Source organism: Echeneis naucrates, chromosome 5, assembly GCF_900963305.1.
Source record: "Echeneis naucrates chromosome 5, fEcheNa1.1, whole genome shotgun sequence".
In the NCBI taxonomy this organism is placed as follows: domain Eukaryota; kingdom Metazoa; phylum Chordata; class Actinopteri; order Carangiformes; family Echeneidae; genus Echeneis; species Echeneis naucrates.
Genome location: NC_042515.1, coordinates 16501591 through 16529460, shown reverse-complemented (window position 1 = coordinate 16529460; position 27870 = coordinate 16501591). Strand labels below are relative to the sequence as shown.

Below are 27870 nucleotides of genomic sequence, written 5' to 3'. Positions count from 1 at the left end.
CAAGTCATTATTTGTTGTTCTTACAACTTGGATAAATAACAAGACTTTTGTCGGGGACTGTATTACCAAGACTGGTACATTTTAAAAGCAATGAAAATGTGTTATAACAAACAAATGTGTTATTATTATGCATTTAATATTATGCAGATATATATATATATATATATATATATATTACTGTTCTGTCGATTATATTTCAGAATCCTGATACTGCAAGAGTCTGGGAGGAAAATCTAATTTTCTTGTGTTGTCCATAAACATTCACTGAATGGTTGTGGTAATAGCTGTGGTGTCATTCCTGAACAGATGAAAGTGGGGTTGAGCCGTGCCACACAGTAATGTTACCAGGGAGTAGTGGTATGAGCTTAGCATGCAGTCTTGAGTGTCTGCATTACCGAAGAGAGAAAAGAGAGGCGGAAATGCCCATCTTCATCAGCAGTGGTCTGCCTGTCACCAAGTACAGGATTCAGTTGCACATTAAGGTCCCGAAGGATGAGGTCTATTACAATTAATGCCGTGCTATAATCAACAGTATTCACACATGTGTGATCCTGATCCAAATGACAGTGACAAGCCAGTGTGTGGTTAAGGTGATGGCATCGTAACGTATCCCTTTTACACTGCAGTGTCCTTTGCTCAGGGGAAGTCACTCTTTTGACCAGCAGCCCAAGGCATCTCATGACAACAAACGTGATAGTGGCCCCACAGTGCAGGATATCCTGGGTTCCCTACAACAACGGGAAAGCGACAGTGCACTACACAACTGCACTACACTACAGCTGGAGCAGGCAGTTTTTGAGCGAGTGCCTTAGGACATCTGCCAGCAAATCAGCACACGCTTTAAGAATCTGTCCAGAGATGGCTTCAGGTGCTTTAAGTGAGTTGGTGCACCTGGGGGCTCTGCTCACTGTAGCTCTTGACACAGTTGTTGCTCCGACATAATAGCTGGCTCTAACTGTAATTCTTGCAAGGATATGTTGACAGAAGGATGCAAATACAATGTGATGCATGTGGCACATTTTATCTTCTTCTTTGTTTTAATGGTCATAACCGCTGAGAGTTCTCCATGTCCTCGAAATCTGCAGCCACATTACTGTTTGGATGTGCATGCCAATATGTGTTTAGCTAATGTATGTGGCCTGTATTTCAACTATAGAATAGCCCAAAGTCAAATCCGTCTGTAAGGCATGTGTCGGCATGAGCTGTGTTATTCAAGTTATTTATGTCTCCGCACCAGTGCCACGAATACTAATTCCCATAGTTTTAGTGAGTCAAGTGTTTTCCACTCTCCTTCTTTCCAAAAAGCAGGCCAGCTAACTGTGAAGGGCCGGAGCATCTGAGGACACAAAATGGCTGGGCTGGGATACATGTCTGACATGGGTGTTGTGGAGCCAAATAAATCCCTGTTAGCAAAGCGGCTTGATCCAGTGCTGGTGCCAGACTTGGAGACCACCCAAGCCACAGGACAAGGATCAGCTCTCCATGAGCATGAACCTAACACCCACACATTTTACTACCAGTTATGGTGCATGAATCAATAGTTAATAAGATTATGACATGTCTAAGTTGCTGAAGGGCTAAGGGCATGGTAATTCTGAGTACAAACCTGCACATAAAGTTGCTGTTTAACATTCGTGCTTGGGTTTTATGGTGTGACCTTAATCGTTGAATGGCCTGTAATCTTTAGCCACACAATGGGAACAAAATGTATAACTGTCTAATGTGGAGTGGACTGGAATATTCAAGGAATGTTTGTTGTGAAAATTCTTGTTGTTTTGGAAGCAAAGCTTTGCCGGCAAAGAATTTAGAAAGCAGAACAGCAATGTACAGCATACAGTACCTCCAGCATTGTGCTGATTTCTAGATCGATGCAGGGGATAAATAACTTGTCAGGACAGTAAGATTCCTGTTACACATTTGAACAGAAAAGAAGTGACTGTTTTGCTTTCTCATTTATTGTGTAAGTGTGGTGGGCACAGTGTGTCCTTTCAGGTCTCTGTGCTTAACATTGAATCATCCTCTGTTCAAGCACATGGGTGCATTGCAGTAATATATTTTTTAAATATAAATATTGAAGCTTTTGAAGACAATTTCCAGAGTGCATGAATGGATAAAATAGGGTGGAAAGAAAAATCGTGAACATCAGTGAACTTTCTATCCTAAAATGTAGCATATATTTATAAAAGCTAAAAAAAAAAAAACTAAAAAATAAAAATAAAATAATGGACATTTTTCTTTTTGCTCTCTCTTTCTCAATACAATCTGCTCCTCTTGTTTTCAGCACGTAGCAGGACTAAAGAATTGGTAGTTGGAAGAGGATACATGGGACCGGACGGCGCCCTCCTCGCTCCCCTTCGTATCTGTAGCTTTTACTGTGTTTACATTACAGACACACCCCTGACCTTCACCCAGGCCCCCTTCGCTGGCCCTAACACACCACCGTGTCCACCACATACCCCTAAGTGCCGTGAATGTACATGTGGCACCTAAATAAATATGCGAATGTTGGAAGAAAAAAACGATTTTTGCGAAGGGCGAGAGCAATAAACATCAGCTCGGTTTAAAGGTGCCATGGGTTTGTTTAATCGCTTATTTTTAGCACATGCCGCCGTCTCTCATGCATTGCAAATGTACGGCAACATCGCCGTGCAGCGGCATCGCCTCCCAGCCTACCACCGTGCTGCAGAGTAGACACACCCCTCAGATACGCCCGCCTCATTGCACACATTTGCAAAGTGTCAAAGAAATAATGAAGCAGAGGACATTAAATGAACAATCTCGGGCCCCGCAAAGACTCTTGTGCTGATTCAGCTGCGTGCCATCGACGGAGCTCGTGTTGTGCTTACAATTCAGTCACAAATTGCGGGTCTACAAGCCCGCGACTGCAAAACAAAGGCGCTAAGGGGTGTGAAAACAAAAAAAAACAAAAAAAAAAAACACGGCGTGAAAACGGGACGATTTCCGCCTCTGAAACGCCCCGTCGGGTCTAATGTTAGCGCGGTAATCCCCGGTGCAAGCTGCCCGTAGATTCGGAGATCGGGGGTAAAACGGTGTCGCTTTAAACCTCACGCGGTCAAAGTTGTTTACCTCTTCGTTACCTCTGACGTCACGACACACCCCTGTTTGACGGGGGCGGAGCCGCGCGTTACGGGCACCGCGGAGGCCCAAACGGAGCCGGGCTGAACGGAAATGTCACCAACCACCACACGAGAAGGCCGCCGAGCGCCCCCGTGATTGGCTACCGGAGGGGCCGGGGGGGAAATCCCTCTTTCCCGTAGAGGTCCTCAGAAGGGGGCGGTGCATAACAAAAAAGTAATGGCCATCTATTTGGGTCCTGAAGAAGGAGGGATGATTCTCGTCGGACTACCGTAGGTGTGATTGACTTTAATTCACGCTATCGTGCGCGTCTGCCCCCCCGGTGGAAGCTGGTTTTGTCTCCGCTGCCCCCCCACCAAACACACACACACACACACCGCCCCGCTGGATGTACGCTGACCGCGGTCGCACGACGGTTAATAAGCTGAACTTGGAGCCGCGTTTTAGGGTTAAAGCTGCCAGCCAGCCACGCTAACGTTAGCCACTACCAGCGCTGCTGCCAGAGCCAGCGTAAAAAAAAAGGGCGTACGAGTTTGGCGTTTTCTCCCCACAAGTCTCCCCACATTTTCTGAGTTTTGTAACAACGTCGTCCTCTCTCCTCAAAGCTTACCTGGCCCAGTCAACATGGAGGGGATACACTTTGCAAGAGCATGAAGACGACGACCGCCACCCACGGCAACTAAAGCGGATTAGATCCAACTCGGTCTTGATGGGGAAAAGTTGAACTGAGGTATGAAACTCGCATGCACAGGAGGAATGTCGAATAAAAGTCGAGACCCGACTAATCGTAATGTGAATAGTTTGAGGGTACAGAAGAAAACAGATTTAGCTGAACGTGTCTTTTTTTTTTTTTTTTTTTTTTTTTTTTTTAAACCGAAGTGTCTGCATTTCGTATTTGCACGTCTACTTAGTTTCACCACTTGTGTTTGCCACCAAGTGTGTATTATGCTGTTGAAAATAGTTGTGCGTTATATAAACAGAGCTCCAGCAGGTCAGGTACTGGGGTAAAGGCCCACTCACTGACTTGCGACATGCCATTTTGCTTTTGTGTTGAACAGGATAAACAACTTGGGATAAATTGAAGAGCAGTTTCAAGTCTTTACCTATTTTTCAAGGGCATGGTAAAACCTCAGGTGAGACACTTTTTTTCCCCTTTGACTTCTCGGCCATGTCTGCTGTTGCGCATTACATGTATTGATATTTAATTGCTGAGAAATTTCCTCTTCACGCCGTGAAAAGGAAATTCCAATTAGCGTTCTCTAATTAATAAGTTTTGTACAATGCTCGTACTGTCCCAACTGCGGTTCAATGTGTTATTTATGATGCTAAATAATTTTACGGCCACCATATGTGGGAGAGGAAACCTCTGAGAAGTAAATCGGTACGTAATGTATGAGCAATTTTAAAGTTATATTTTAAATTAATACATTGTCAGGGATGTGTCTACAATACGGAAATGCCTCTACTTTTCATAACTGAAAATGAATTTGTCAAAACAATTAGTCTAGCGTATGCAAATAGTTTTTCTTCTTTTTCTCCATATAGGGCCCAGGTCGTGCAGTTCATAAAATTTGTATAAATTAGTTCATACCGTTTTAACCATATATATATATATGTTTTGTTTTTTGTTTTTTTTTTTTTTACAACATCTGTTGATTAAGACATAGCATAAAACTGATTGAATGCAGTGACTTCAACTGCTATGTAACTTAACAGTTGTTACAGTTAGTGGGTTAAGTAATTTGTATCCATATATTCTTGCACCTTACAAAAGTGAGCAGCTGACAGATAATGATCTTATTAATTGCTATGAGCCTACTGCCTTTCTAGCCTGCAGCTCCTCTCACACTGCTGCTGCTCATTGCTTAAAAGAAAACGTGAAGGCACCAAATGCAGATAACAGCAAGGGGCACATTTTCCTACATAACTATCTTTCCAGTGAGCCTGGAGCTACATTTCTCATACCTATCAATTTCTGTTTATGAAACAGATTGACACTTTGAAAGTAGCAGGTAGTATGTTCAATTTCTTGGTTTAGAATATGGTTTCCCTCCTCGATGGCTTAGGTAATTTACGATCAACGTCAACATACATTCTGAAATGGAATAATGTGGAAATGGACAAGAGAACCTGAATTATTCGGGACAGGGCCACAGACTATGTCCAAATGTATGCTAGTTATTCTTTTGAATCCATTTCCAGTGTTTTTGTGTGTTAAATTATACGCAGGTCTGTAATGGGCATCCATGAAATGAGCTTACTTTGTGTCTTTTATTGACTACAACCATAGCCGATTGTTTATGGAGCAGTGTGCTGTGCTGATGGTATAGTCCACTAGACTGTCTTTACAGTGAATTGCCCCGCCCCTTACCCCCTTTCGTGACTCTTGTAATTGGTCGCTTCCTCTCACATGTAACCCTATAGAAAGAAAGACGCTGCTGTACTTCACTGTAAAGGCCCACTTGTATGTTCCTCTGTGCATGTGTGGTGTTTGCTACATGGGTTCAGTAGCCTTTGAGACTAATGAAGTGTTAAGTTCCCCTAATGTCTTTGTGTCCACAATTGCCTCCTGCGGTCGATGGTTTCAAGGTTAAACACATCACACAGGTAATGTTTGTTGAATAAGGATTTCAAATAACGCAGAAAAAAAGCTCTTTGAAAGTAAAATGTCTCACTGCTTGTTATGCAGGCCAGTGGATCATTTAGCCTGATTTTCCTTTTCAATTAATATCAGCGTGTACATATATAACTTTTAAATATTTTTTGAAAACGGACATTTTTCCACCTGTCACAAGTTAATTTTTTTTATTTGTTTTTTTTTTTTTGTTTTTTTTTTCCTTAAGAGAAGTATTTCCTGGAAGACAGCATTTTATGGAAATTATATAACTTTGACTTGTGGGCTAAGTGTATTTGCTCCCACCTCACCCACATGTCTATTGTGTGACTAGTATTGTCCAGTTGGCTTTCTACATGCACAACTTGGTGTGCTTGGGAACGTGCATTCTCTGTCAAATTCAGCATAGACATAAACAGGACTTTTGGTGCGTGCATGTGTGTGTTTGAGTGGGCCTCTCCCTGCCTCGTCTCTTTCCCCTCTCCAGAGTCCAGCAAGGGGCCCAGCATAAGGGGGCAGGCTGCCGTCACTGCTTCTCTCTCCCCTTGCAGGCCAGCAGTGGGGCCTGTGGGGCGGGGGGGCGCACAGACCATAGGGTTGGACACGGGACATGGGACCCCCCACCCCTTCCACCCCAGTTTAGTCCATCCTGTGTAGGGCACAGGTCACCTTGTCATGTGCTATTACTGCTGCTGTAACATGCTCCCTGTGATCGTAGAAAAGGAGCATGAGATAGACCCGTGGAAGCTGCAGGAGGAAAACGAAGGGACAGGACTGGACTAGTCTGCTCTGCTAGTTGTTTAGCTGTGTTACCGTTTCAGTTTGTCTGCTTTGCTGTTTTTGGGTCCACATTGTCTGTTTTTGTCCATTGTTCTGTTTCCACTACCTGTTCTCCTGGTGTATTGTTGTGTGTGTTGTTTTTTTTTTCTCCTAAAGAAATGTCCTAACATCAAGATTATTTGAATTAAATGTCTCTTGTCACAAATCCCTGATCATTTTTTCTTCTTTTTATATGGTACTTTTTTCCCTTTTCCCTCAATCTCATTGCCTTTAAATTTCCCTCTTTGTCCTTTTCTCTGCTTTTTTTGTGGGCTTAGCTATGCTTAGCTATGTGCTGCTATGGGTGAATCACAAGCCCATGTAATTCCATTGTAGCCCAGTTCTCTTTGCAGCACGGGTCATTCCAGATCTGATTTGTTTTATGTCTCTTCTGTACTCGTAGTGACCCAGCCCGAGGTATGCAGTAAAACACAGCGCCTTATGTTTTCTCCGCTCTCCCTCCACCTCTCTCTGCAACTTTTCCTTTTTCTTTTCTCCCTCTCACTCTCATTCTCTCTTTCACTCACGCTTTCCTCTTTTATGTCTTTCTAGCGCTCTCCCTCTTTTTTCCCTTTAAGAGAAACTTTTGGCAGCATGGAACAATTTCAGAACCATTTGTGGGATTGCGTCATGTGATGTGGATGGAGGATGCTCATTGGACTGTCAGCTAGGGCCTCCTCTCACTCAGGCGTTCCATAGCGATCCCTCTCTTTCTTCCCGTGCTGTTATAGGTCTGGATGTGATTCCGTCTCTGACTCTTATGTGTTGGGATGTGGTCTGTAAGCCCATTGCTGACATTCTTGGGACGTGATGCCAGAGGTTTTTTATTTCCCACTTTCCCGTCTCTCTTCTGCACGTCTGTGTGCAGTTAAAATGATCCCTCCTTCAAGTGCTGACTGGATCCTCCTATTTACCCACTTTGTCATATCTTTCCTCATCCTCAATTACATTTAATTTCAAAGCCCAAGCACTAATGGCTCCACTTAATTTGGTTTGTTAGATGGTGTGTCTTTGTGGAGGGGTGGGTTTGTATAATCACTTGATATTGACTTTGATGAAACTTAATCTAGCATCTGGGCTGCTCTCCAAATCTCTTTCACGGCTGAGGTCTCATTTATGTCTCCTCATCTTTAAGTAACAGGCCACCTGACAAAGAAAACCCATGGCCACTTTCCTATTTGATAATAACATACTTCACAACGGTGCAGCTGGAAATGAAATGGTCAGGAAGAGCAGAGAGAAATAAGCTACCTTATGGGTGGTATTGGACTCCTGCCACGCACCACCTTGGCACTTATTCCTGTATGAACATCTCACTGAACTGCAAACTCCCTCTAAATGCAGTAACTGTAGTAGGAACTCATGAATTACTATATGCAAAGGACTATGTTCGACTTTGGTAGCATACCCGGCATCAATTGTTACTATCACTCATATTAGCACTTTGCAAGTGTCTTCAGGTTCACACCATCTGTAACGCAGACTTAGTATCAAATTGATTGACATCTAATGCCAACTAATTAGAAGGTGCAAGTTAGAGGTATTTGTTTGGGAGCCTGGGATACAGATGGTGCGACAATTTACACTGATAGTGTGGCACAGGTTGTGTCATAGACTGAATCCATTATGCAGACTTTGGTGGGATCTTTTTTTCAACTGTAATGATTTAAAACCCTGCCAGGTGTTCATTACTAAATATTTAATCGCTGGACTTTTTCATGTGGTGTAGGTTAAACTAATGGTATTAACGAGATTCTGTTTTATGACAAGAGCAGTGGACACGTCAATCTTAATTTAGCCCAGGCCACCAACAGCAATGCACACATTTGTCTTCAGAATTGATGATCTATTAACTGTTGAGCATAGGCACTTCTGTCAGCAGTGTCATGTGTTTAAATCTAGCCTAAGGCTAGCTCTAACGTCAGTTTTTGGATTATGAGACACGTGTGTCGTTCCAGCCATGATGTGAATAAATCAAAGAGGAAAAGATGAGTCACTGCACCACTGCATGCTAAGTAGCACTTCTTCTTCCTCGTCTAGTTTGTTGGGTTAAAAGAAAGGGAAACTCCCTAGCCTCTCCTCCAACTACGCCACCAAAATTGGGATAATGTCTTTATTTTGCAGCTTTCACCACCCAGTTAAAATGACAAGCTACAGTCAGTTTGCGGTACTGTACATAATTACAGCAGACCTCATCTCTTGCTCATCGGCCACTGTTGCCGGGTTTCTCAGACTCAACCTCAGTCTTGCTTTTTCATCTCTTTATCACTAGATTTCACAGATGTAAGCCATCTGTTTTCTTTCTTATGGTTGGAAAAAACTATCACTGTCGATAGTGTTTGTTTTACACTATGTGATAATCTCAATTTAAATTTGTACAATGGAAAATCAAAAATGCCAAACATGCCCTGTGTTTAGTCTCTCTCTTATGAGACCTTTTTTGAATATCTTTCTGTTTTGAACTTGCTTGGACATTTAGAGATGCCATCTTGTGCCTCTGGAAATTGCGATGGCAGTTTTCATTCATCTTCTACTGCTTATCTGTTTCCGGGTCGCGGGGGTGCTGGAGCCAGACCCAGCTTGGATGGGGGCAGGGTACACCCTAGAGAGGTCAAGAGTCCATCGCAGGGCGAATACACAGAGACAGACAAACACTCACACTCAGACCTACGGACAATTTAGAGAAACCGGAGTACTTTGAGGAAACCCACGTAGGCACGGGGAGAACATGCAAACGCCACAGAAAGGCTTCAGGCCTGGGAACCGTGCGCACGGCCTTCATATTGTGGGGCAACAGTGCTAACCACTATTCCTGCATGTTGCCTGGTGATGGCTGTTTTGACTTAAATATTAAATAAAAATTGTCATGCTGTGCAGGTGAAAGATTGTTAGTTGCAAGCCTAGTTATTAAATTAATGTATTTTGTTTAGCCAGACAAACCTTAAAAAAATTTTCCAGAAAAATTATTCAAGTCTTCAGCGTTATTCCTCAGTGGGTGACCAGCAGGGTATGGCGGTTTGGAGCCCATGTTTATTATCTCAAAGACATGCAAAGCCTTAAATGTAAAGGTTTCCAACCTAAATGACTGAGATTAAATATACTCATACCTGTTTGTGCATAATTTAGGTGCCCAACTAACAGATGTTTTGTAGTGATAATGATAAGTGGTCACACACATAAACAGCACACAATTCAGAAACAGGCTCCTTAATTTCAAAAAAGGAGCGAAGCAGGAGCAGCAGAAATAAGTCATACTATAAATGTAATTCTAACATGAATAGCTAATTGCTTTTTCCCCTGACACTTTTCAAGATGAGGTTTGTCAAAGATGAGACGTGTATTTATATTTAGCCAGTGATTGAAGTGGCTTATGGGTGTGTATTTTTAGCCAACTTTTAAAATAACAAAAACAGACTGTTTGTGTGGATGGCCTCTCTCTGGGCGGCTGTTGTGTACCCTCTCCTCATACTATTTCTCTGTCATATCCGTGACAGCCGGCAGGGCACAGTTGCTCTTTGTGACACAGAAAGTCACTGTGACAAAGAGGTCACCCCTCCCCTTCTTGTTGTATCTATGTATATATCTCTTTCTGCTACATTGCTCCAGCATCTCCTTCCCCACTTTGGTTGGATTTTCCAGTGCATCCTTCTCTCCTCCTACATTAATCTCACTGCGCTCTTCTGTGGGCTGGCATTTCCTCCCCCTGACTGCAAACAGCAAATGGCCATTCACATGGCAATAGATGAAAATTTGACCAAACTATATAGTTCAGTTTGTCTGTGTGGAGGGAAATGTAGTGCACACATAAATAGTCTACTGCCTGAAACTCAATAGCAACATGGTGAAAAGATTATAGGAGCCAGAGGATACTGTATGGTGGCAAAATCCTTACAGAAGTCATAATAGGAATAATATAGTTAACTTTACTTAAAAAAAAAGAAAAGAAAAGTATTTAAGTATTGGTATAAAGCAATTCACATAAAAGTTACTATATTATGTGAATTGCAGAAACAAACAAACTTGTATGTACGCAAATACATGAATATGAAAAAAAAAAAAAAATTGTGTCCTCAGTCATCTTCAGAAGCAAGTTAAAGCTAGTATATATTTAGCTTTGGTACATTTATCACAGTGTTAGAACTTGTTTCTTTTCTGGGATCCAGTATGTGGTGGAGTCAGCAAAGCACAAAACAATGAAATCACTCATGTACAACTGTTTTAAGACAGAAACCAAATTCAATAAACTGCTTAAGCTATGTAAGAGTTTCAAAACATTTTACATAAACCAATGTAACAGCCATAACAACCTGGTAGAAATTGTTCTTTTTCAAGAGATTTTTCTCCTTCAGCTGGTATAAGCTTATTTCAACTCAAACTAGTCATGTGGTTGAGATGAGCTACCTTAATTACCCTCAGTGGTCCTGTGCTTCACAGGGATATGTGTTCTCAGTGTTAGCTATAATTGTCTGTGTTTTATCCTTCTTGCAATTAAATGCTCCTTAAGATTACAGTTGTTTTTGCCACATTTGTACTTGTATGCTAATATCATTTCATTAATGATGCAAGTAGCAAGATGAAACTACATATGTCCTTTGACTTAATGTCTACACGATTGGTTAACTGTTAAAACGCCAGTTTAAAGTAAATTACCTCTTAGTACATTTTTTTCTACTAACAGCTGCCAAGGATAGAAGCAGTCCAGAAATGCAGGTAACATCTACCTCTAAATTCAGACGTCTGTCCTGAATTTAGAGGCAGGCTTTTGACATCCAATGACAATCTTGCATGAACTTCTGCCTGCACCATTTATTTGACTGTAGTGCAGCCCCTCCATGTTTGATTAGATGTTGGAAGGAAAGTGTGTGGCAACATTCTCATTTGTATTTTGTACTATATTTTCTGTTTTTAGTGTATAATCACATTGAAATAACTAGCAAATAGAGTTAAGTTTTGTTTCTTTACCCCCACTCCCTCTCACTTTATCGCTGTCTTTTATTGAGTAGTTGGAAAATTGGAAATATTGCCTAAACATGAATAACATTCCAAGAAATTTCCATCCCAAATCCTAATATTGTTAGCAGTAAAAATAAGTACTTGTTTGTAGAAGAAATGCAATATACATCACTGCAGCCTGGGGGCCCATGTTTGACCACTCAGTAATGTTTAGTGCCACAAACAACACCACAGTAGTTCTCAGACCTCTGGAAAGTATAACTTTGGGAGCAAGGACCCCTATAAAAAGAAAACAAAATAAAGATCAAAACCAGTATATAAAATATTGTTAAGTGAAAGTAAACTTCCCTTTCACTGAACTAAAAATAGGCAAATTCCTTTTATTAACCTTATAGTAGGATTTTAAAAAATAGACCCGCTCATCAGTCACAGAGCAATTTGTGTCTTTAATGTCATATGACACAAAAAGTGACTTAAGCCTTGTTTCTCTAGCCTCACATGGTTTATTATTAATTAGGTTCATTATTTTCCATTGAACAGTCCCAGTCTAGCATCCTGTTTTATGTCGAACCACGGGTTACAAACTAGACTCTAAAGCCATTATATAGCCAGGACCTTTAAAAAGGATGCCTCTTATTTTCAGCAGTCTTGTGTTTCTCATGGTGTCATCGGGTTGTGAAATACCAGCAGCCTTTCTCTTGTTACCATGATCACACTAAGTCACATGTTGGAAAGTTTAAGAGGAGCTCCAGAAGTGAATACAGTCAGTGGTAATGTATGATATAATCTCCCTTCTGGTGCATGAGCAGTGAGTAAAGTTTTACAATTGTCCAGTTGTGCAGTCTGTAAGCACACCAGTTTCAGCTACTTCTTTTCAAAGGGTGCAGTCATGAATTGCAACCTTTTAACCAGCTGTCAGGTAAGAGATGCATAGTGGGTCTGTTTGTGATAAAGCTGGACTCATCCCTTTAAACTAATCAGAAATCAGTGTTACTGTTTTATCGTCAGGCTTCATGGCACTGTAACACCCACTGTGAGTGAAAAAACATTTAGCATTTTTACAGCGAGGACACATGATTGATGCATCTAAAGGCAATACACACAACTTGTCTATCTAAGAACATGACATTCATTGGAAGCCCAAAGCTCAAAACCAGTTCGCTGGCTGTGCGTGCGCAAGACTGCAATGAGTACAGATCTAGTCTAATAACCTGCTGCATTATTTAGAGCTCTCTCAATACTACTGTGCATTTAGTGTAATGGCCTGTCAAGGCTGAATGCAATCACGCAGTCCTGACTTCACCGATCAGTTGATGATATAGTTAAGGTGAATGCGTGTTTTCCCTCTTGGTTCACAGTGAGTGATGAGTGTGAAAGCCCGCTGGGTTTAGTCTGCCAGCCTACTCTGCAGGGAACAGATTGTATGCTTCATAATTGTGCTGAATAATTATATTGGTCGTCATTATGTAACATTTCATTATACATGGGTGATTTAAAATCTTTTAATTTCAACATACTTTATAGGTTGGATCACAGCTCACTATTGATCTTAAGCAGGGCCAAGTTTTACATTGTATATGAGAATAGCAACAACCAGACTTTTTTTGTTTTGTTTTGTTTTGCTTTAATTTGAGCATCTCTTATTACTCAGCCAGGATTTTAATTGTTTGACTACTACTCACAACTAGAAAGCCACAAAGCAGATAAGGTTAGGAGCACAAGTTTACCCTGGACAAGGGTATTTTCACCCATGAAATCAGTTTAATCTCAGAACCCTGACATTCAACAAGTGGCAACCAGAGAAATTTAGATTACAGAGAAAAGATTTGGTTTGCCTTGGCAAGGTCCTGTGAAAGTGTGTCTTGGTTAAGCTGCATAGAGTGTGCATGTTTGCAATGCAAAACCTGTGCCCATTCATATTACATCACCTTGATGGCAAGTGTTACTATGTAGTAAACAGCCTTGGAATAGTAAGTCTTGTAACGCTAAAAGCAAGTAATTTTAAAGGACCCTTGTCTCAACATGTGTATTTTATGCCTGCTATCAGAAAGGATAGTTGCGTGAAAGCATAGGTGGGCGTAAGAAATGTTGTCAAATCTGTCAAGTGGGGAAAACGGCAGAGCGTAGATACACAACTTTACCACTTGACCCCAACTGACAATCGAAACAAAACCCTGCATTTAGAAAGTTGGACCTGATCTCTCCAGTGCAGCAGCAGCTGTCAATGTTCTATGAAGATAGTTAAAATGTGAGGCTTTACAGTGTAGATGTAACCGCTCATCTGTTATGCTTCACATAAACTTGCTATAGCTCGCTGCTTCAGGAGCCCGGTGCTGAAGCCAAACAATCTAAGGTGTCTTCCTGTGAACCTATGAATTTCTCTACGTTCTGTTGTTTATCAAAAGCCTGTCTGACCCATCTGCCGAATTCTCTCCACAAATATTTGCTGTCAGTTGCTGCTACTTCCAGTTATGCACATACATTCTGTTACGGCATACCACAAGGGTTGTTGTATCAGATGTTCCTTGTTAGGGTCTGCGGTGTCATGATACAAAACGCCAACTAACCAAAAATGCTCCAGCCTCTCGTCCATGATGCTGCTAACGCTGGGGCAATGACTAGATCCTCTGTTTCCTTTCTTCTTATGACCTTTTGTTTTAATAAGGACTGTGTGTCATGTTAATAGAATTGGCCAGGAACAGTATTTGGCTCAAAATAAATAGTTTGCATAATATTCACAACTGTACTTGGCAGCAAAACAACATCAACAAAAAACAAAGCCTCGGCTGTTGAATTTACAGGAGTATATGTAAGACTTTTAGGTAGAACAGTGTTTTATTAATTAGTTATGAATTATGGAGAGCTCCGTCAAATCATTTTAAATTATTCAGCTGGGCCCTCACCTCATTGGCTGCTGATTTGTGACTTTGTTGAGGTTTTTATCGGTTTAGTTTCCCTCGCCTGCATTCTCTTAGCCCTCCATCTCCTTCCATCATTTGCTTCACTTTCCCTCTGCAGTGCAAGAAAAGAAAAGAATAAGAAAGGAGCTTTGTGAAAAGGACAGTGATTGTTTGTTTATGAGGATGCTAGCCTTGCGGTGACATGCCTTTTTTCTCCCTCTTATGAGGCTGTTAAGTGAAATAGATACTCAGAGCGCTATGTAATCAAATGTAACCCAGATCCAGCATTTTGGAGTGGAACAAGGGTTTTTCCACTTGATTCATATGGCTCCAGTTCCTCGCTCCAGGACAAAAACTCTGGAGTTGGGTTCACCTCCAAAGGGTAGACTGGGACTGTTTGGATCCCTCCTGGTGGAAGGGACAGTGTTTGGTTGGCATGGAGATTGTTGAAAAGAGACGTGTCTGACTTGTGTTTAGGGCTTTACTGCAACCAGTGTATGATTATCTTAGTTTAAATATAATTTAAAAACCTCATGTACAATGAACATTTATGACTTTTATTATTTTTGTCCTCAGTTATCTTGTGAACTACAATACAAAACAGACTATAATTTTCGAAAATATTCAGAAATTTGCTTCAGATGTTAGAAATTGGCTCCCTAATTCAGATTTTTATTTTTTGTGCTGATTGGAGGCAAAGTAAGTGAACAATTTCTATAAAGAGGAGCTGATTTCATTTGTTTTTTTTTTGTTTTGTTTTGTTTTGGGTTTCCCCCCCCCCCACCCCTCTCTCTCTCTCTCTCTCTGTTTAATTCCCATCTGTCTGTTCAGTGATGGAGCCCACGGTTGTGAGTACATCCACTCTGGCCCCAGATGAGTTTGATAGGAACGTGCCGCGGATCTGCGGTGTGTGTGGGGACAAAGCCACCGGTTTCCACTTTAACGCCATGACCTGTGAGGGCTGCAAAGGCTTTTTCAGGTACACAAATGCATATTTGAGCTCACAGATACCATCTGAAGCAGACATTAATTAATTATGTTTGCGCACACACACACACACAGAGTATTATTATATATTGTATGTTTAGCAATTTATTGAGACATGTTCACATTGCCATACAAACATGGTTCTGAAACCACCCACACACTCACATGCACATTAAATGTAATTGGCACCCGCAGTTACATAAGAGAACACACACAACCACTGACAGCATTCCTGTTCACGCTAATGCTCAGCAGGAGGCAGAGAATACAAATGAGCTCGGCCCTACAGTGCCTTGGCTTCAGCCTGTTCATTGACACACACCAGTTTCCAATTTAACCAAAGACAAAACTAGAGCAATTTAAGATTTTTTTGATGCTTTGTGTGTGTTTCATGTATCTGCCCATTTTTGTCTGTTTCTCTCAGTCTAGATATTTAAAGTGAGTGGATGAAAAAGACGGATGTTTAATAATCTCCTTCCTCATCTTTCAGCTGGCCTTTGTTTGAACTCTCACCAAGCATGCGTGTGTGTGTTTGCTCACATCTGTGTATAAATGTTCATACATAACAGTGATGTCTAAAAGTATGAGAGAAAATTCCCATTGGCTTGACTGGGGAAACTGGTCCATCACTAACTAAGTCATTATGCTTTGCGTCATCGTTTGGCAAGATTCATTCTTTACCCCTGGATTCCTTGGCACTTGGCCATACATACGCTGTTCCACTCAGCCCCAGACTTGAAGGGCAAAATATTCATTCTCTTCTACTACAATTATTATTTGAGCAAAAGACTGTCAACTGTGCTACTTTGCTACATTTTTCAAATTCTCTCTTTACACACAGAACTCTTTTATCAACACAGCTACAAACCTAATTACATTTCTAACGATTTCAGTCAATTATTATTATTATTATATTACTTTTGTGTATTTATACACCAGTATATCCTTGTATTTTAACAGACTGTAATATGTATACAACTTATTTAGGCGCAGCATGAAGCGTAAGGCCACCTTTACGTGTCCCTTTAACGGCAGTTGCACCATCACCAAGGACAACCGGCGCCACTGCCAGGCATGCCGTCTCAAACGCTGTGTGGACATTGGCATGATGAAAGAGTGTAAGTATCATAGGTGACCCATATGTCTTCAGGTCAATACTCTATAACCTTGTATAACCTGATTTACTGAATGTATTGAAAGAGTTGATTATTTAGGTTAAAGGTTAAACAATTTGATCTTAGTTTGGCTATGTTGGGTTGTTGGTCAGTGCATGGTTCATCATCATGGATTACTTGATTCATTAGATTTTTTGTGATCGAGAATGGTGTCAGTGATTTTATGTTTTTAATGAATCAACAGTAAATTCTGACTTTGGCATTTTATCCATTAATTCTGTTTACTGGTAATTACATTGAATTTGCTTTTCTTTTTGAAAAACTATAATTGTTCGTAACAATTGATAGTAAATTTTAAACAATCTCTGTTTGCAATATTTTGCGGCCTCTTGTAAATATTATGTAATATTTGGACTGTGGTCAAGTGTCCCAGGGTCTTTACCCCCATTAGAGTGTTTACACATTCTATTTGAACTACCAGAGCCTCCCCACATTGTGTACAATAAGTATACTCCATCTGAAGTTTCAACACCTGCTGTTATGTACAATCCAGCAAGGCCTCTTCTTTCCACACAGGCGTGTTTATTTTCATTTTCTGTAAATAGCAGGTACATCTTTTCTAGTTTTCTCCTGATATCCGGATATTGTCCACAGGCCAGTTTTAAAGCAAAGGCTTCCCACTTCCGGTTTTTACCCACGGTGTTTCTGGGAATACCACAAAAGCTGTGGCACCAACACTGAAATTTACTGTACGTGAACAGCATTGCTGTTGCAAAAACAGGAGCATGTTGTTTGGACCTACTTCTCTCTCTCTCCCTCTCTCTCTGTGACTCTGTGAGCTAATTCACTGGCTTGAACAACAAGGAGTGAACAGAACAAAGACAATGCATTCACTTGTTCATTGCAGCAGGGGTCTCCATATGGAACTGTCCCCTCCCATTCTCTTCCTCCAGAGAATAACAACCCCCCCCCCCCAGCCACCCAGCACCCATTGACATAGTTGTCATCACAGTGTAAAAAAACAAATACAAACTGAAAAGCTTTTGAGTTGTGTTTCTACCTGTATACTGTCATCAGCTTTTTTAAAAATAATTTTTCTATTAAATTTTGTAGTGGTTTCTTTGCTTCTCCTATTTTATTGACTGCAGTCATCTATGTGTGCATTGTAATTCTAACAGTCCCTCTTTTACCACCTGCCCCCCAGTCATTTTGACAGATGAGGAAGTGCAGAGGAAGAAGGACCTGATTCAACGAAGGAAAGAGGAGGAGGCCCAGCGCGAAGCGGAGAGAGAGGCACGGCGGCCCCGGCTCACTGAAGAGCAAAGTCAGGTCATCGCCACGCTGGTGGAGGCACACCACAAAACATATGACGACTCCTACTCTGACTTCTGCCGCTTCAGGGTTTGTGCCTAAATATGGTTATTCTTGTCACTATATCACGTAGGAGTTCAAACAACATAAGAACCAAAATGATGTTATAAATGTTAAATAAAATTAAGGGCAGGGACACCTCGTGTCCAGAAACATTGACAAGGGTTTGGGGTGTGTTTCTTCCATAGTTCCATAAAATTATACAATTAAAATTAATAAAAAAATTTTACAGGGATTCTTTTGATATTCTTCATTCTGTACCCCAAATAATTTCCCCTCTGAAAAGTAATTTTCATTTTAATCCCCACAAATTGCACACAAATCCACACACTGCCCCAGAAATTAAATACTTTTTTTTTTTTTTTCATGTGCTGCATTTTTGAATGAGTGTCAGAACAATGAACTGAACGTAGTAATCATCAGTAAGCCTTAGGTATCTTTTGGTTTTAAATTTTGGATTTATCCTCTGGAGTCTTAAACGTGCCGTTTCCACACATCTAGCCTCCTGTGCGCGAGGGCCCAGTGACCCGCAGTGCAAGCAGAGCTGCCTCTCTCCACTCTCTGTCTGATGCCTCCTCTGACTCATTCAGTCACTCTCCAGGTAAGGGACTCATAGAATGAGGACTTCACTTAAAATTATTAATAGTAATAATAATTAATACTTAAGCAGTTATTTTGCCAGTTCCATTTTTTTATATATTGGCTTACATAATTTGTTTTGCTGCTTTACTGAGAAATCCACTGAATAACTCGAACCCTGCAGATACCTGGCTTGTTCTAGTAAACATCAGTTCATTACTGCATCCGTCACTAATGGAGTGAACACAGCAAGGGACATGGTCACGTGTCCCACTGCCAACACTCAGCACACACAAAAGATTCAAAACAACTCAGCTGGCTTTTCCTAGTTCACATATTGCCAGAGCTGTCATCTAAACTCAGTTCTACTGACCTGACACTCATCTAATTTCAGATACTCCTTTCTGCTTTCACGCCCCATCTATTTTTCTGTGTATGCGTTTGTAGTTGAATGAAGGGGACTTTTTTTTTTTTTTTTTTTAGAAAAATGTTCACACCTTTCTCTTCTTTTTCTGCCCCCTTGTCTCCTCCCTGTTCTGGTCGCTGTATCCTACTCACTGCAGAGTCAGTAGACACCAAAATGAACTTAAACAACCTGTTGATGATGTACCAGGAGCAGGGCAGCAGCCCTGATTCGAGTGAGGAGGAGGGTTCCAGCTTCTCCATGCTGCCTCACCTAGCTGATTTGGTCTCCTATAGCATCCAGAAGGTCATCGGATTTGCCAAGATGATCCCCGGGTTCAGGTGTGCATCCAGTCTTGCTTTTGCTCCTTTTCAGTTTAAATATTTATACTGGTGTTTATGTGCCTTTGTTGTTTCCTGTTTGTCACTCACCATCTGCCACTTGTTGCACTCTGTGTGCAAAAAGCATCTATGTGTCCATCTGTCAGTGTTTTCAATTTGTCACTCTGCATTCAATTTAATTGTTATTAGTTCCTAAGTGTTGTGTGGAGATTTGACTTGTCTGCATGTAGGCTCAATGACATAAGGTGGAAAGAAAAACAAGTTAGTTTGTATAAAACGGTTACTACAAGAGGCTGGATCTATTTTCAGTCATGGTCTGGACTGGTTTGCATTAAAAACTAGCATACTACTGACATAATGCTGGTTTACAGAGAGAGAGCGAGAGAGGGAGGGTGACTTTTTCTCTGTACTTCAGTTTTGCAGAGAACGTCCTGTTTATCTGATTTTCTTTGTTATCTTTGTTGTTGACGTTCAGGATAGTCCTGCTTATGTAACCAAAAGGTATGGTCTAAAAAAATAAAATTGTTTTCTAAATGCAGACTGTACTAACAGAACTTTCAGACCTCATGACCTGAAATGTGTGTTGAAGACTTTGTACATCTACTTGTTTTTCTGCCTGATGAGTCGATACTGTGCCACAGTGATGGCTGTGGTCTAAAGGCCAGAGATTACTGGTAAACTGTTACTGTATATTACACGCAGCTGACATTGTATAAAATCTTTGATGTCATGCTGTTCCTTCACTGGATGTAGTTATACATTTTCCATGGCTGTGATGTCTATGTGAAATTTTCCCCTTTAAGCATGTTAATAGGTTATTTCTTAACCTTTGAGAACAGTACGCCCACTAGCAGAATTACATGTGATCATGAGAACACGCAACAATCTGTGAAAGCATGTGGTGGACCTAGTACGCACAAGACTGTCTATACTAGGAGGAAAAGAAAAAGGAGATTACAGTACCTTTCGTCCTGAAATTTATTTGAGTGGGTAGAACATTATTACCTGTAGAACGTACATACCATCACATTATGTATGACAATAAATGCAATAGAAGTGGCCAGGGCTTTTTCATTGTTGTCTCTGTATCTGCCCCCCTCTATATGGCAACTGTTGCCTTCCAACACATTTGTTTCTCGCTCTGTTGACAGGGAGAAAAACTCTGCGTCTCAAGGGTTACCCCAAAGTTGTGGCTAAAACATGTCACAGCCTGTATTTCCTGAAAGTTGTCATTCCCACTGGCAGCGGGTGATAGACGTGGTCGGATTACCATTGGAATGTTTGTTCACTTATGATCTGCTCCCTAAGCCCTGAAAAACAGCCCAGACCTCCACTAAAGAGTTGCATGTTTCAGCTCATGTCTCCTGCCAGTTCAGTAGTTTCGTGTCATAAACATTTGAAGATTCTTGAAAATATTAGTGGATGCTTTTCACTGTGACAGTGATGATACTTATAGTGGTATCAGTTTGGCTAATGTTCATCAAATAAGACAGCAGGACATGTTACAACAGGATAAAGCAAACAAAGTAATTTTGTATGTTTTTCTTCTTCGTGCACACCATATCTGATAAAGACTATGAGTGACCTTGAACCCATGGTCAGTAAAACACTGGGCAGGTACTCTGGGGAGCTTGACTTGTATCATTCATTGTTGTTTACCTGCTGCTTTATCATTTTTCTAGTGTTGACATGATCAAAGACTGTTACACTGACATAAAGAGGATTTTTTTCCCTACAGAGAGTTGACTGCAGAAGACCAGATTGCCTTGCTCAAGTCCAGTGCCATTGAGGTGATCATGCTGCGCTCAAATCAGAGCTTCAACCTGGAAGACATGTCCTGGAGCTGCGGTGCACCTGACTTTAAATACCAGATCAGTGATGTCACCAAAGGTCAGTTTGAAAGCTGCCACGTCTACACTTTGCTGTGAAGACAGTCCAGTGTTTAAGACAGCGCATATACGTGCTTGGCAACTTGTTTTGCTCTACTGATAGTTGGAGGGAAGGCGCGCATGTTACACATTAACACTTCTTCCCACAGCTGAAAGAAGCAGAGCAGCGTTAAGGAGGTGGATCATTGCTGTGTGAGCACAGATAAGGTTCCTGGCATTGACCTGTATACATGTCAATAGCCAAAAGATGCTTTTTTTTTTTTTTTTTGTTGTTTTGTACTTCCAATGTTGCATTTCTACAGAAGGCCCTTTGGGCATGCCTTTTTGTTTGCCTTTCAAACAAGACCCTCTCTTTCTGGGATCAACCAAAGAATGTCACTCCTGACCTGCTCACCACACAAAACAGCCACTGTGTGGACAAGGAGAAGTAGTGCTATTGTGCTTGTCTTAAACTATATTATAGACATAAACAAGGAAAACTGACATTTCTTAATGTCATAACAAAAACTTTACAATGTGATACTATATTGACCTTATTAAGACAATATTGAAATCATTGGTATCAATGGAAAGTGTTCAATGCTAGTGTCACTACAACATAAATAGCTCAGCAGCTCAGTAACTGCCATCCCAGCCCTGAAATGAGAAAATGGAGGCACATTCATGGCAATCAAGGGAAACTTTTGATCAGTACTACTTGAAACGACATGGGAACTGACTTTAAATTTCACAAATTCCCACCCAGTAGTTCCTAGTGAAAACCTTAGTGACAACACATGCATGCACACATGCAAGAAAAAAAATGCACACCAGAGATGATTCAAAGAGTCAAAATAAAATATTAAAGAGTAAGAGGCATGGAATTTCATTCCACGTAAGGCTTTTCTTCTGGGATACAGTATGGAGCCGGTTGTACGGGCTGCACGATAGCCATGCGCTTTTTCTTCTGTAGCTGGCCACACTTTGGAGCTGTTGGAGCCACTGGTGAAGTTCCAGGTCGGCCTGAAGAAGCTCAACCTGCACGAGGAGGAACATGTGCTGCTGATGGCCATCTGCCTGCTTTCTCCAGGTACTGTTCATCTGAATGTGGAGGGGGAAACAGTGACTATAATCTCTTATCAGTTTGTTTGTTTGTTTTTTATGTAATAATATATTTGGGGTTTTTGTGGTGGCGAAGGATCAATATGAGATGAGATTTAATATTTTTTGTCAGAGTTAATGACTCTGATGTGATAGGCTACATCGAGGGTTTCCTGTCGCTTGTCGTTCCTGGCCTTTCTTTGAACATAATTGACACATTTGTGTCCGATATGCTTTTTGGGAAAACACAGTACATATGTTATAGATGTAGAGTTATGCAAGCAAGCATGTGTAACTAAGTGGATATTTGCATTTCTTTGTCTATATGAGGCAGCTCATTAACAATACATGGGTGTGCTCTACCTGATCTAAAATTAGCAAGCATCCTTGCCAGAATGGCTGGATTACAAACACAAAGATCATGCAATTTTGTTTAATTTAGCCGACTTCTTGATTGTTTTGTGATATAAATATTGCAGACCGCCCAGGTGTGCAGGATCATGCACGGATTGAAGCCCTGCAAGACCGCCTTTCAGAGACCCTGCAGGCCTACATCCAGCTTCACCACCCAGGAGGAAGGCTGCTGTATGCCAAGATGATCCAGAAACTGGCCGACCTGCGCAGCCTCAACGAGGAGCACTCCAAACAGTACCGCTCACTCTCCTTCCAGCCAGAGCACAGCATGCAGCTCACCCCGCTTGTGTTGGAGGTGTTTGGCAGTGAAGTCTCCTAGAGTCTCCCCTCTGAACCTCTAGAGGTACAGCAGGAGCTGGAGACGAGACCCCAGGTGGTGAAAATGGAGGAAGAGCTGAGAACGTGCTGGATGAGCTAAATGGAGGTGTGAAGTACTATAATAGTAGAGGAGAGAAAGGGGTGTGCGTGTGTGTGTATGTGTATGTTTTGAGTGTGTGTATGTGTGTTGGCTATGTGGATTAATGTGTGTCTCGTCAAAAGAAGTCTTTCTTGGTGTAAAGGCCGAGGTTGTATGGAGAGAAAGCTGATGTTAAAAGACACAGTAAACAAGGGAACTTCATAATTTCAACTTTAACTATACATACAACGTCTGTCTATATACAGTGTTTTGTCTGTATTTAAATCAACAAACAGCTGCTTCAGATGCCGGGACATTTTGTGTGTGCACATGACGTGCACACATCAACACAACAAACATACTCAGTTATTCATCTAGCCATTCAGTTGAGCTACCTCTTGGTTTTACTGGGGTTGTTTTATATTTGCATCACCTATGTGAAACAGTAACTTTTACACACAACAATTTAGATACAGTACAGTTTTCAGTTTACTGTTGCAAAAGCAGTGCCTGCACATTACTTTGACGTTTTTGGATGTTTCATAAATCCTGTATTTTATTTTTCATCTGCTTCTCTCAAGGCAGCATATGTATGACTGTATACAATTCAAATACATGCCTTTCACCTTTCACCAAAGGTATGGTCAACTACTTTCTGAAAAAGCTTCCAGTACCTAAAAATAATAACCTTGCTGCTTCATGGGTCTTTCATGCATGCAGTCTTTTGACATGCTAGCAAGTTGTCTGACTAGCCTCACAGCCTATGAAGGAAAATGTCATAATATAGGTTTATGCTGCAGAGTAGAGAGCATAGTGTAATTTAGTTAGGTTTTGATAGGAATTTGGGGTGCTTGGTTTTGAGGTGAGATTTAGCCACTAAATGTGTTAGCTACTCTTAGACTGCTAACTGTCAATCAAACGAAGCCTGCGTTACGGCTTCTTATTCTTTTGAAATTGTTTTTCATTATTCCTCTCTTTTGTTAAATTGTTTATTTTCCTGTAAATAATTAATTGCTACCACATGTATCCTAAGCACTGTTAAACCACCTTTTACTCAAGCCTATGTATTGTTATACAGCACGTATATTATCACAGATTTTAAAGGGCTAAAATGCCAAATCTAACTGGAATAGGAAATTGAGGCCAAAGCCAAAGGCCTCTCTTGTTAATATATATAGCTGCATACCTTACTTGGAATTGGCATAGATACGGATGTAATTGCAATGGTCTCTTTTGTGTTTTATGTTACTTCACCTTTAAAAACAATTCCATGAATTGTTCCTCCTCAGTACACAGTGAGCTCGGTGGGTGGAGAGCTTGAGAAGCTGCTTCAGACCTCCACAGATATCACACCCCTTTCATTTCTGACTGGGAAGTGGATTTTCTAGAATGTCTGAGGACCTGGTTGTCGTAGTGGTGCGCACCTCTACACCCAGGCCCTCCTGTTTGATGATGTATGCTGCGCAGCCCTCTAGTGGCTGCATTTTGTAAATACCAGGTGTGTGTGTGTGTGTGTGTGTGTTTGTATGTGTGACTGTGACTGAATGTGTATGTAAATACACATAAGAGTGTGAGTGTCGCTGTACATAGGGCTACATATTTCTCAAGGCTAATTTTTCAAAAAATATATATGCAAATATAATATTGACCCTTTTTTTTGTTTTGTTTTGTTTTGATTCATTATCATAATGTGCTGAGACACTATGCTCTTTGTTTTGACTTTGATAATGTTTTTAGGTAAGAATGAGTTAAGAATGGCTTCACAGGGATTGCTTGTGTATTTGACTCAGTCAGATTATTATTTGTGTAGCAGTTTGATGTATTTGAAAAATTTCCGAGGTTCAATTTCAGAAAGAGGACAAGCTAAACACATCGTGCTGCTCTCTAATATAAGCCATATAGATTGCCAAGCTAGTTATACACCTGATGCATTACAGTACATTGAGATGATGACTCCACAGCCTTGGATATTCTCATCATATAATCTACTAAACCCATGCTATCAGTATATCTATGGCTTTTGGAAGATAAGCTTGTGTATGATAGGAACTTATATGCCTTCTCTCTGCTGTCAATCATCTTTGGCTTATGCTTCATCAGACAGCATCTAATGGCTTATGAATCGAACTGCCAAGAAAATTTATATGCTTTAGACATAGAGGCCAGTAATGTATGGCTTGCCGCATGTGGGATAATGATAAAAGTATACGCAACAACATGCCGTTTATATCAAGGCAATTCCCCAAAGAAGTAATGAGTCCAATCCCTGCCAAGTGCAGATAGTTTCACAAGAAGCAACTTCGCTTAAAGGAAATCATTTGCAGAGATGACACTTAAGTCTCAAACTTTTACTTTAGTCTTCTATTTGCTGTGTGACAGAAGACATCTGTTAAAATTGTGCCTGTGATTGGCTATACAGGCTTCCTTTGTCAGACCTAGAGCTTCCTTCATCTCAGTGGACCAGGGTTACTCTGTGATCTTAGAGGAAGATAAAGAGAGGGCGAGAGAGAGTGCATATGTTTGTTGTTGAACTCAACGTGTTGTCACAACTTCTTATGGAAAATATGTGACAGTTGTTGCTTTAATAGCCCAAATGGGTAGAGGAAAAAAAAAGAAAGAAAAAAAAAAGTATGTTCTTCGTCACTGTGGCTTTATTCCAACTTTTTTTTCACTTTTTCAGTCACTGTGACCTTCAGAAAACTGACAGTCAGGGTTGGACAGATAGATGATCTGCATAGTGCAGATATTTAACAGTGGATGGTTGTTTCTGTATTCACAAAAATTAGCTTCCTGGAAAAACAAATAAAAGAATTCACATGTCCCACAAATTTCCCTACTGTGATTGAACTTAAAGGAGTCGAGGCTCGAGTGTCTTTAGGCAGTACCACTCATATGTATAGTATGTTAGTTTGATGAGGGGTATGATGTGCTTGGTTACTGAACACTGACTTTTGAAGTTTAGAAAAGTCTCCATGTTGATTTTTCTCTGAATACATACTTCTGTATGTAGCTATTGGTTTGATTTTGTTCTATTTTCTTTTTGAGATAGAAATGCAGTGTTGATTTGTGTATGTTTAATACAGTGGGAGGTTTGGTGAACATGTAAGTGCCACGGGGAGAGGTCCCTCCACATAAGAACAGGGTAAAAAGAGGAGTTCTCTTGGGGATTTGAAAACTGAACAGGAAGCGTCTTGAGGATGCATCATACAGCTGCTAATTGAACAAGTAGATTTTGGTCAGTAACACACAGCGTCTTGGGAATTTTGCCTTCGGCCTCTGGCAGTAGAAGGGAATCCCCTGTTTCCCCTTTATGACTGAAAACGTGATTAAATGTTTGTGGACCCGTTTCCTCATTTAATACCCACCAACACCAACATACTGTTCACAACATGAAAATGCAGTTAAATCTAAATCTGGTGCGTCCCCAGAGCTTCCTGCTTGGTTTTACCATGGAAGGCTGCTCAGAATCCGTAAGTTTAAACTCTGCATCGTGGTTGTTATAATACTGGAACTAGAAAAACCATACATCAGCGAAAGTCTACACAATGAAATTAAACAGATCCATCTTTGGTGAGATTTCCTCAAGATTGACAACATAACACAGTAACAATGCCTGCAATATACAACTCATGGTACACTATCACCAGCAAGCTTTACAGTTTATCATATTCTTAGACATTTTAGAAGTTTTTGTATAACTGTTGCCATTACAAATCCTGTCTGTAAAACATGTATGGTATCATTCATAGAAATCAGTTGGCCATCTCCAGCGCAAAAAGGCTTTCAAGTCTTTTCATCATTACTTTTTTTTAATTCAATTTTTGTTCCTCCTATTAGGACAGGGATTGTAATGGAATCAACTTAATGTAGTTCTTACAAAAAGGAGTGTCCACAATGGATGTACACCATAATCTACCTAAAAAACCTACCTCTCTTAGCTCAGATTTTTTTCAGCATTAAGCATTTGCCTCTGTTTTTACTTTTGTAATATTTGTATTCATGTTGGTATTTATTGCTGTCTAATGAGTCATACTTCAATGATTACCTCAGAGATATCTCACAGATTTGGGAGAGTCCAGCTAATGAAGTCATTCATAGAATTTTTTTTTTTTTTTTTTTTTTCCTTTCTCAGATTTAGCTTTTTCTTTTCTTCTTTTCTTTCTTCTTATTCTTACTTTCTTTTTTTTTTTTTACGCACAAAATACCAGGAGTGTGTTTTTCTTTTGTTTTTGTTTTTTTTTTATATAGTGCCTGCACTCTGACCAACGGGGCTCAGACTGGCTAGGATGAGGTTGCATTTACTCCAGAAGTGATGTCCTTCTCTTCCTTTTTGTCCTTTTTGCTCTGTCCCTGGGATATTGATGCAGTTTTCAGCAACAGGCGTTGTTCATCTTGTAGCCACGTTGCTGATTTCTACTTCATATCTGTATAGTTTTATGGACGAAATGAACAGGAGAGCTTTGATGTGATTGTAGCTGTGTAGAAGGAACAACCTGAAGGACTTTGTGGCAGTAGGAGAAACGAGAGGTGTGTTTGCACTCCATGTGGTATTGTTAGCACGGTCTTTGCTCTGTAGTACACCATCCTTACCTTGTCTCTCTTATTCGCCCCGTCATTTCCTCCATGCCCTCTCTGCGTCTTTGCCTCTCCTTCTGTCCTAAAGTCTCGTCTCACACCTTCATCATTCCCTGCCAACGTTTGGTCACATGAGGGGAATTTGGAGGGGTAAAAATCGTCAGTATCCACACATTGCTGCTTTTATCTCAAATATCACCGAATCATGTGTTATTGACACTTACATAATGTAGGCATTATCCAAAGTGTCGGCCTCCAGTGGCCCAACAGGCCTCATTGGAAGACTGTCTTTTCAAATGTACACAACTGGTGCTTATTTGGGGAAAAAAAAACAAAC

The 27870-nt window shown here is 40.7% G+C and overlaps 1 protein-coding gene across 3 annotated transcripts; it reads left to right on the top strand.

Annotated features, from left to right (window-relative positions):
* Nucleotides 1-3242: 3242 nt before the first annotated feature.
* Nucleotides 3243-27079, top strand: vdrb (vitamin D receptor b). 3 transcript variants are annotated; one of them, XM_029502249.1, is made up of 11 exons: nucleotides 3314-3368; nucleotides 3702-3826; nucleotides 4155-4229; nucleotides 15214-15361; nucleotides 16357-16487; nucleotides 17689-17885; nucleotides 18357-18456; nucleotides 18998-19178; nucleotides 20917-21068; nucleotides 22020-22136; nucleotides 22627-27079. In XM_029502249.1, exons 4-11 carry the CDS (start codon nucleotides 15216-15218, stop codon nucleotides 22878-22880), a joined length of 1278 nt encoding a protein of 425 aa, XP_029358109.1. In that variant the 5' UTR covers nucleotides 3314-3368; nucleotides 3702-3826; nucleotides 4155-4229; nucleotides 15214-15215; the 3' UTR covers nucleotides 22881-27079. The 3 variants fall into 3 exon arrangements, with proteins under 3 accessions (XP_029358107.1, XP_029358110.1, XP_029358109.1); XM_029502247.1 differs by having other exon boundaries at nucleotides 3243-3826; XM_029502250.1 differs by lacking the exon at nucleotides 4155-4229 and having other exon boundaries at nucleotides 3243-3826.
* The last annotated feature ends 791 nt before the right edge of the window (nucleotides 27080-27870 follow it).

Excerpts from the sequence above, each read along its gene's own strand:
- vdrb (XM_029502250.1), top strand. The coding sequence starts at position 15,216 with ATGGAGCCCACGGTTGTGAGTACATCCACTCTGGCCCCAGATGAGTTT. Across the intron at positions 16,488-17,688 it reads CATTGGCATGATGAAAGAGT|TCATTTTGACAGATGAGGAA; the intron begins GTAAGTATCATA and ends CCTGCCCCCCAG. Across the intron at positions 19,179-20,916 it reads AAGATGATCCCCGGGTTCAG|AGAGTTGACTGCAGAAGACC; the intron begins GTGTGCATCCAG and ends TTTTCCCTACAG.